This window comes from Chelon labrosus (genome assembly GCF_963514085.1).
Source record: "Chelon labrosus genome assembly, chromosome: 17".
NCBI lineage: Eukaryota > Metazoa > Chordata > Actinopteri > Mugiliformes > Mugilidae > Chelon > Chelon labrosus.
The window spans coordinates 5,900,899-5,911,521 of record NC_140350.1 but is presented as its reverse complement, the minus strand read 5'-3'; the positions used below and the strand labels follow the sequence as shown (position 1 = coordinate 5,911,521).

General features: G+C 41.3%; 1 protein-coding gene across 1 annotated transcript in view; it reads left to right on the top strand.

The window, feature by feature from the left end:
- Positions 1 to 334: 334 nt before the first annotated feature.
- Positions 335 to 10,623, top strand: part of gabrb4 (gamma-aminobutyric acid type A receptor subunit beta4) — a gene marked incomplete at both ends in the record, with an annotated part of 49,321 nt that continues 39,032 nt past the window's right edge. The window contains 2 exons of the mRNA XM_084564192.1: positions 335 to 414; positions 2,280 to 2,374. Coding sequence (XP_084420318.1) covers positions 335 to 414; positions 2,280 to 2,374 — 175 coding nt within the window. The remainder of the gene's footprint in view (positions 415 to 2,279; positions 2,375 to 10,623) is intronic.

The following is a 10,623-nucleotide window of genomic DNA, read 5'->3' as shown; positions in this document are numbered from 1 at the left end:
TTTAAAGCAAGATGTCTGATCTTCTGGTGTTGGTCGAGGGGCTCTGTGACCTGCACGGATTTCCATAGCTTGGGAAGAAGAAGAAGAAGAAGAAACAAAAAAGAAAACAGCGGGGGCCAATTACAAGATTTTTTTTTTTATTTGGAAAAAAAAGAAGAAACCTAGAAGCCTGTTTTATTGAAGACATCGCATGCGTAAATGTAGGATAGTTTATTCGACATTTTTAAAAGGCAATTATTTTTTATTTGATTGCCACTTTTTACTTTGTGCATTTTTCGGGAGGACCACTGGACTGGTTGGATTATAGACACTACATATATAAGGATTTGTGGAGATGTTGGGTCGTCAAGAAGATAAATTATGTGGAATTTTCTCTGTTCTGGCGGCTTTGTCCTTCGCATGCTTTATTCAAAGGTAAGGAAATGTGGCTTGGATCTTAAAAAAAAAAAAAAAAAAAAAAAAAAAACCCAGATAGACATGGCCACAGGTCAATAAGAGGCTGAGATGTGGCAAATGGCATTAACGGGGTACCCAGGCCTACTTATTAGGGGCATTGCTGCCGATATATGCTCTATTAGACGGAGCTGTAGTGCGCGCGAGCGTAAAAACATGCGCGTGCTCAATATCATGCCTATTGTGAAACCTTCTCCCGATATCAAAATGGGGATATACGTATGTGTGCGATTTTATGGGGCCACTTCTTTCACTGCGATCCTGCACAAAATACCAAGCAGGCTGTCGTAGGTTTAAGTGATGATTAGATGATGGGATCAATCAGCACATCATCGATTGATCACGCTGTGGTAAGCAGCTACAGATGTATACTGTGCTGGATCCACTCAGCCAGCATCAGCCTACTTATTTTTCTAAGTCATACGTATTTTCAGAATCCATGTAATAATTTTAATTGTCCATTTTATTGACCGGAGCCAGATCGAACAAAATCGATAAACAGTCCCTGCAGGTCGTCATCTTCATGTTGCTCAGAGTCAGCCTATGAGATTCACATGAGCTCTTTTTTTTTAATGTTTACAGCTCACATCTTCATGAGCATCATCTCAGTCAGAGTCTCCCCATCAGTTCCTGTATTGTTTTGATGATAAAGGCACTGATGTGCATCCCTTGCGGCCTACTCCTTTTTTTTCCTTCCCTGTTCTGCAGCAGCCTATACAGACTCACTGAGAGATGCACTTCTTGACATTTCGCTTCCATAATAATTTCAAATTAAAACCAGGTGAAAGTGGCGCATGTGTTTGGGGTGCATTGGTATCCCCTCATAAGGATGCTCTCAGGTGTCGGACCAACAAGCCTTGTAGCTGGCCGGCTTGATGAACAGCTGCACTACCTATGAGCTAATTGAACAGTGCTTCCCTGGCTGAGCCCAGGGCTAGTTCTCCTGCCAAGGGAGCAATTTTAACCCACCTCCTCCCCCCTTTCTGCACCCTCCCTGTAACGAGGAACCTCAGCTGGAGAGCTGGTCTCAGTCAGGTGATGCAGGTCATGGCACCAATGTTATAGGTGTCAGTCAGACTAGAGCCGGCTATACTCTCCTCCTGGGGATAGTCTGTCTCCAGACTCAGACCTGCAAGGCCTCAGACAGCATAATGGCAGGCTGTGCTATAGCCCTATTTAAATACACCACGGTGTATAAAACTAGCTGGAGTCGATGTCACTTTTAAAGCTGTGTTGTTTTCAAAGTGCTGACGTCAGTACAATGCTCGACAGGTGTATCATCATCACACCCCCACTACTGACAAGACAAATATGATGTAGGTGAGGCAAAAAGGGGGAAAATGCATAAAAGAAAAACACATTTTTAAATGTTCACCATGACAACAGAACTGACTTAGAATGTACCCGCAAGTTATAATTCTTTACAGTGAGATATTAGTTTTGATTAAAACTGCGTTCTTACTGTTACGTGGTGACAGTCAAGAATGTAAGATTATAACTGAGGTGGTCTAAAATAGAGAATGTGACTAAAGCTGATAAATTATGTTTATTTTGGAGGAAGTGGGATGCATGGCTGGATTTATTAGTATGTTAGGTGTTGGTTAATACATCCTAATTCCCCCTCGCCACAGTGACGTAAGGGCTTTCTCTTCAAGAGTGGCATTCTTGTCATTAATGCTGCGAACACAGAGTACGTGCCGTAATCATTTCTATTCTTCGTAGTACTGTAGGTGTGCTGTGGAGACACAAAATGTCTGTGACAGGAGCATCAGACAGCCAGTCCTGTGTTTGCTGCTTCAAAAATGGCTTGTGGTCTCTGTCCTCAGCTCCTCCACTGGAAGCACCGGAATGTCTGTGGCCAAGACCACCGTGGACAAGTTGCTGAAGGGATATGACATCCGTTTAAGGCCTGATTTTGGAGGTAGGTGCTGTGATTGGATCTGGCGCTCAGGGCTCGGGCTCCGCCGCCAAGGGTATTTTCAAGTCAAGGTTTTGGGCATGATGATATTTACCAGTCATCCTTCTAAAATCTGAGGACCTGGCCGGTGGCAAAATATAGGGAAGAGCTTTGAAGTGGCTGCTACCATGTCATTACTATGCATCCATTCACATATCGAAGATGGCTGCTCCTTGAGAATTAGGGCAACAGATGGTGAAGAGCAGTCAAACACTATATATTATATATTTTTTAAAACAATAGTGACTGTTTTGATTTCTGATTACATGCATTACATTGTTCCATTTGCGCTTATTGCATATTATGAATCTGAATCATTAGAATAATGTTTATGTTGACAGTTGCTGAAAATAGATGACATAAGGGACAAGACAACTGTGTAAGGCAATTTTGTTGATGGCTTTACTGAAGCTATTAATAACAATACATGTCAAGCACTAAAAATAGCCGGACGCTTGATTATTACACGAGCTTTTTGTTAAAGATTGGCACACTTTCATTTAAAAATAAAGGCCTCGCAAGAATTTGGGAGATGAATTTCATGACTTGCGACGGTAGTATGGCATCTACACTCCCTTGCCAGTTCATTGGGTACACTAGAGAAAGTGAATGTAAACAGTCCTGCCCTAAATGTTCCTTTATCACTGTTCTAATGTTCAGCTGGTGATTCAAGTCAATGAGCATTTTGGAGGATGTAGTTTGTGGTGCTGTTAACTGGATTGAATTAAAGCGTTTCTGTTATTTAGCCTCGCCCTCTAACTAAAATGGGGGCTGTCAAAATAATAGAAACGTACATCAGTGCAACACAATACAATTCAATGGTACCACAAAATAAAAACGCAGTTAAATCATATACTGTTAAATACTATAACCTTCATCAAGCTAAGATTGAGCACAGGTTTTCATCAGTGTACCTAATGAACTGGCGAGTCGGAGTATAGCTACAGTGTACGGAGAGAATAGCAAAAGGATGGCTCCTGTTTGATTGTTTTGACACTAGGGGCCCGGCCTGTGCAAGGCCACTAACTAATGACGTCATAACTCAACAATGGCTGACAGTCACAGTGATGACTCCCGTTCAGCACGGTGTACAAGATTGTAGTTCAGCACAAGGTGTATTGTCTCTGGTATATAGCGTACTGTCAAGAACATTGCAAAGCTAATATGGCCAGTTGTTATGGCCGGAAAACAAAAGCGAAGGAGGCTGACAGGGCATGTTAACTGAACGGGGTGACAAGAGCAAATGCAAACACAGTATCTATCATCAGTTAATTTTGCAAGCGCTGTCACGGCTAAAATGGCTTACAAAATTCACATGTTCAAATCCTTTTGTTTACTGGGGTCACATCATGCATCACTCTACACAAACATGTCATTCTTGTCACCATTTTGTGCTTCCAAATATACTGGAACAATTGGTTATTCAACGTCAATAATGAACCATATTTCTTTCTTACTGTAAAAATAAACTTTCTAAAAACAAATCTGGACAACGTGAAACAAAAACATGACAAACGAACTCCAGAATCTCAATGGCAGTCTGGTGTGAATATTGAGCATGGTTCAGATCTGCCTACATTTGCATTTTATTGGCATTATTTGTCTGATGTTATTATTATTAGCTATCACCAGCGTCTTTTTTAAGCACGCTGCAGGCAGCAGCTTGTCCGTCCCGTGACTACTCCACGCTTGATGAGAATCAGAGCAAGCAGTGAAAAACATATAGCAGGTGCGCCTCCTCCTCATATAACCTTCCTCTGGTTGGGTGCACTGCCAAAAGCAGATGCCTTGGTGAAGACTTATGTGCCAAGATGCGTTAGCCTGATGTTAGCCATTGTAAAAAGAAAATATGTTATAGTTGAGGTTAAAGTCTCCGTTCTGTGTTCTGGAGTCCTGCCATTCCTGAAGTTGTTTCACGGATTCAGAGAAAGAAAATGAGAGTGAGCGGGAAAGAAATGTCAGTCATTTTATCGTTTTTCTGGCGGCTGAAACAAACCTGTAATGCTCAACAGACATTTACTGCTGCAGCTCGTTTCATTTGTGGAATTTGAAAAAAAAAAAAAAAAAAAGTGAAATATCACTCATATGCAAACAAAGCAGTGCTTCAAAGTCAACTATTCCGTAACATATTCACACATTCCTCTGCTGCCCCATTTATGTAGCCCCATAGCTGTGTAGTTGGTTTCTAGCAAATGCCAAGTTTTTGTGTTTTTTGTTTTCCTCTGGTGTTTCAATTAGCGCTTTCATAACCGTTGGCAGCGATTTTAACGAATCTAAAATGCTTTAAAGAGAGGAACGCGGCTTTATTGTCCATCTCACCAGCAACAGCTTTATAGCGCAACGGTTCTAAAAGTCAAAGCGGATGAAAGAAGCGAATGGAACAAAGAACTGATCAAATTTGGTTAATCTAGCAGTCAAAGATCCAAAATGATTTAAAAAAAAAAAAGAAGAAGATGGATTTCAAACAGCTTTAAGATAATTGAAAAATACTTCAGTTTGCTATAATATCATACATAATAATTCAAAAGAGAATCCAAATACACGTCTTGTCCATGAATGAATTACCAAACAATCTGAAATAGCCATACATAGCCACATTTTAAATCATTCAACAATTGATTAACACTGATCATGCAGCAGTATTGCTTTCATTTATATCACTGGACATTTCTAATTCAAAATTGAATGATCATTAATATCCACAGTGTGTTGGTAACATTTTGCTGGCTGCTAGTTTCCAGAAGACTGTGAATGTGCTGAAGTGGGTACAGCAAGTTTTAAAGAGTGAGCATCCCAGGCAGAGAGTAGCTGAGCTTCACCCTCAGGCCAGGGAGCTGTAGTCCATCATGTCTTGATATTTCCAACATCAGTCAGCTACTTCTGCCTTGACACAACTGCTGACGACCTTCAGTGCTGGAGACTCAACAAAGAGGGTTTTAATTTGGCACGATCCAGGGAACCGAGCGCGGCTCCTAATAACTTGGCCGACACCCGTGTTTGAAACAGAAACCAGCCCAGAGGTGTGAGTTGATGGAAAGAGATTGTGGTTAAAGAGGTTACCAAGAGCAATGCCATATGGTTTTGCTGCTGAGTCTTGATCTTACCATCAGCGTATGCAGCCAAAAAGCCCATTCTGCAATCTTCCACTCATCTGTGAGGCAAGTTGAAATTCAAGATAAAAGCTCTGAAATGGTCAAGATGACAGCTATAACATTATCCCGCAGTGTAGAGGGAATCTAATTGGAATCTTCTTGCAATTTACAAATTCTTGCATTAAACTGGTGGATTCGTGCATCCTCTTCTCTGACTAATGCTCCGATTCCTAATGGTGTATATCTTTGGTTTGTAGCATCCTAACAAACTGCTCATGGTCACGCAGCTGAATCATCGACCCCAACTTCCACATAAACTGAATGATGCATTACATAGATTTAAATTTAGTAAGGTAACCAGAGCACTGCAGACCCGGTAAGGAGAGAGTCGTGTTTTTGAGGAAAGCACATGCTTTTTTTTTTCTTCATCTGCTTTGAATCATTCAGCTTCTATATAAACGATAGGTCATTCTTTGTAAAATTAAAACAGAATGATTCCAATTCCTACCACTTAACTAAACGTGATTTAAAACGTGGCTATGTCGAATTGCTGCTGTAGTGAAAGATGGGCTGCAATGGGAGTTAATATGCCTGAGTTTGTATAGCATAGCGGGCCTTTGTCATTAACTTGAGGTTTTCTGCTTTCAGGTTTCACTCTATTAATGTACAGTGATTTTTGTTTAGAGTGAAAGCCGAAGCCATTGTGGTCAGTTTTAAAGATCCACTGTTGATCGCATTGCTAGTCGATCGCATTTCAGTGGCGTCTGTAACTACGGTTTGCATTCTTACTGCCTCAGTGGTCATGAGGTTCATCCTCTCCCATAAAATATTGAACCACAATGAAATAAGGGCAAAACCCATTTAAGTTAGTCAGCCTCATGTTCTCGCTCACTAATGGCTCTTGTATTCTAGCTTTATTTTTATAGATATTCAAGCAAGCTTTGACCAAGGAGGATGGGCAAATGGTTTTTGATGAAATGTATCCCATATATAAACAAAAGAGTTGTTGTGATTTCAAGGTATAGATTGCATTTGGTAAATTTCACATGACTTAAACATGAAAATTTTATGTTGGGGCTGAAGATCCTGGGGATTATTGTTTTAAGTGACGATCGTGTCACCTGCTTAAGCATATGATTCAAGGAGAGGTGTGAGGATGTGTTAGGATTAAAAGGAAGACAGGTCTCATGGTGATACGGCCCAGACTGGGAGTGTCAGGAAAGTGAGCTAAACCTTGGACAGAGTGTAAGCGGAAACTGGGACGTGCAGTCTTGATTATGGGACAGCAGACGAGGCCACGGTCAAGAAGAGGTCTTGGTAGTTTAAAATTCTGCAGCCATTCAAGGAAGTAAGGGGAGACTTTAGTGTGGCAAATCTGCACCGGCTGTTAGAGCACTGTGGCGTTTGTGTTGAGTCTGATGACATTCTCTAATGCCAGTGTTTTTCTGAAGGTGTAATGACGATGCCTTCTGTTGGGGGAGTCCCCTTCTCTGACTTTCAAGAAAGTGCTCTGCTTCTTAGGGACTAGGCGGTGACTTGGAAAAAAAAACGCTGGTTTTCTTCTCAACTACAAGAAAATATGGACATGTAATCCAGCATCCATTCATGCTGGTAAGCACTGACGGATGTTGTTTTTTGTGGATGTTATAGTCAATAGCAAACCACCATATACCAAGATTATCAGAGGTTCTGGGCACACTTAGTAAATAAAAGGTGAGGCTACACCTCATTCCAGACTTGAGTCGTGGCATGAGGGACCCTTACATGAGGAGAAAAATATAGAAGGGATGAGGTATCTTTAGTAATTTAGTTTGACTAGGTGTGTGCATTTTCCCAAGAGGATGATCCACAACATATCAGTGAGCCCAATATTAAATGCACAAGGATTTGTTTAGGAGCAACCACTTAGTGAAGATGTAGCCCATCTTGGTGTTATAGATAACCAATCTTCTGCAGGTTTTCCATTAAATCAAATAATTATTTCACTCATTAGGAATCTGCATTAACAGAATAAAAGAACACTGGTAAAAATCACCTGCTGAGGAAACAAATGGTTAGGTCTCCTAGGCCTGGTGTTTGTGTCAGTGATTTTCCAGTGAACAACAGCAACTGTGTCTCAAGGTATTCCTCATGTCCCTGTGCACCTTTACTCCATTTTGATTAGCAGGGTTTCCAGGTAGAGAACCTTGCAAAGCTGGATCAGATGCTGAAGAACCTTGTAAATACTGGGCTATACCTGAAAACAGAAAGATTTGTGGGACAACACAGACGTAGCAGCCATCGAAGAGACAACCGGTCCCAAGATCCTACTTGACCTGTGCTTTTCGTGGTGTCTCTGTGGACATGCATGATATGAACTGTGAAATACCTGTGAGCCATCGCATCCTCTCCTTGGCCTCAGGTGAGATAGAGCGCTGAACCAGCACATTTAGGTGCACCGGTACATGATACAGAGATAAAGTACAGGAATTGCAACTTCATTGGATCACTTGCTATATACTCTCGCTATGAGGTTTTGTGCACCTTAGACAGTGTGTTTGCTGTGAACTATCATGTACGGTTGTACAGCAGAATAGAGACTTGATAGAAGATGACCATAGGCTGTCCTATACTGTGTACTTGATGTATGCACAAACATTATCTGATGGACGCACCCTGTGGGGGACAAGCATGACTGTACCTACCCTGCGATTGATCGCAAATCATCGAGAAAATACACAAGTATCATACGGATACCTTTCATCTGAGAACACTTGCCTGTTGGTGGCCCAACATAAACAAGGAGGAGTGAAAAACAGTCCGTTGAGTTCAGCAAATCACTTTTGGTGAAATTCAGCAAATAGTTCCTCAAGGTCAGCTATCAGTCTGTTCTCTGTGTGCATTGGAAGAAAATAAATGGAGAACATTAGTTTTGCTTTGTTTCACAGAACCATGATCTGTTATTGCAGTGTTACCTAGAGTAGCCGCAGTACTGCAGTACCACTACCTAGCTAATGTCCATGTTTGTCTGTGTTGTTGTCTCGGCAATGGACGTTCACTACTTTGGGGGAACTAGTTGGTTTGACGGTAGAGTTTAAATATCAACAGTCTTTCTCAGAAGTAACTTTCTGATATTTATCATGTTTTCTGCACCATCTCATGCTACTGTTGACCACAAGCTGCACAGACCTGTCATAACAAGAGATCCACAATAGTTCCAATCGCGCACAAGGGAGTGCTAAAAACCCCACTTGTGTCCTCTTCACTTTACATCAAATTTGCAGTCTTGAATTTTACCAGAACTAGAAAAGGATGAATAGGATCTTTTATGCCAGCAGTGATGGTGCCTGCAGTGGTTGCCATTTTGAGTGTAATTTGATTGTAGTAGTTTACACTTATGTAGATTCCCAAAAATCTGTTGCACAGAGGCTTCTGCTAGTTTTTGTTACTTTTATCACTGACATTTTCCTCCTTATCATGAGTACAACCATCTATGACTACATTAAGCTGGTCTTTGGGCATATATACTGTATCTTGCCTCAATATATACTGTATGTCACAACTAGTCACACAAACCCATAAATTTCAATTAGAAAACCATTGAATATGTGCATATCTTTCTCCGGAAAATGTTTATATTTCCATATCATCTTTTCATGCTGCGTCTCATTTACACAGTCTTGCGTGCCTGCACATACATGAAGCCGTTCAAGAGGGCTACAGACCTTGCGCGTCTCGGCATGAAATGATTACCTCTCTGTCAAGCTGTCTGCCATTTCAGGAAAATCTCGACTACAAACAGGGCCTATCCTGGATAAGACGGTCCACCTTGGTGTCTGCAAACCCTTTGAAAGGCACAGGGCAGATTCTGTGACACGTGATCTCAACATGCTGTGTGATGAAGTGGTTTTCATAAAAGCAATGACCCGTAAAATGTATCTGAATAAATTTATTAAGTGGAGTAATGAAATACATGACCTAGCTAAATCAGTTTCATAAGATGCCAGTTTAACTATTAACCAGTCCTAATGCATTTACAAATATTAGCAGTTCACTTTATTTTTAGCTTGTGATAAAGACAGGCATGCACAGTATATTGATCATTTAACAATCAGATTTACAGCATATTTAGTGTTAGCTACATCAAAGCATAGCATTTGAAGTTCTTCTGATAAATGGTACATTTGTCTTTCTCTGTACAGTTGGTCTTGTTTCTAGAATTAAGAAAACACTACTATAGCCACGAAATGGATGCCAACTACTTTCATTGAAATAGGCCACCTGGTTTGTGTTAACATGCATCTTTTCTACACATGGAAGAATCTGTGCACTTCCGCGAGCAGGTGTCATGGACCGCTCTGAGTGGACTTTGTGCTGTCGGTCAGGAAAAAGGGCAGGGTGATCTGACACTGCCTCTGCTACCACTATTGATTCATACATGAGAACTGGAATCATGTTGAATAATGGGCCACCAGCGTGCGGACCAGGTCAAGATTGCACCGAGAGCAGTTCACTGTATCGATCTCCATCTGAACTAGAAAAAATTAAAAAACAAGCAAACGCCGAGTCCGTCGGAAGAGATGAGAGGACCCGGCTCGGCTCTCACCTCATTCTCACATTCGTCCTTCTGGAGGACATATTTCACATCAAGCTGTCATCGTCCCGGGAATGGGTTTTCTGATCACAGCTTCCACCATTAACAAAGCATGAAAGGTGACATGCCGCAAAGGCTGCGGACGTGCCATTCTTCCCGCTGAGCATGTGCAGGACATTTCTGAACTGTGGTGAAGCAAAATGTGTTAACAGGGAATTTATCCACGGCCAGCACTGCAGATTTGATAGATGCACCGATTTTAGTTTTTATTAATTTGAAGTTTCACATGGCTGGTAAGTGCTGATCATGAAGAGCAGCTGAAAACCCACCCACTAAACACAGTCGACAAATGACCGGGAGGGATTCTGAGGCAAGCACTTTTGAAACGGATGACTTTGAGATGGGCTTGTAATCATACAGCGAATGTATTTTTAAATCACCATTCCATTGTAGAAAACACTTCAGCATATCATACATAACCGGGCTAAAGAAATTAATAGTATTAGCCAATCCAGCAGAGTCTGATTTCCTACCGAAATCTGATTTTC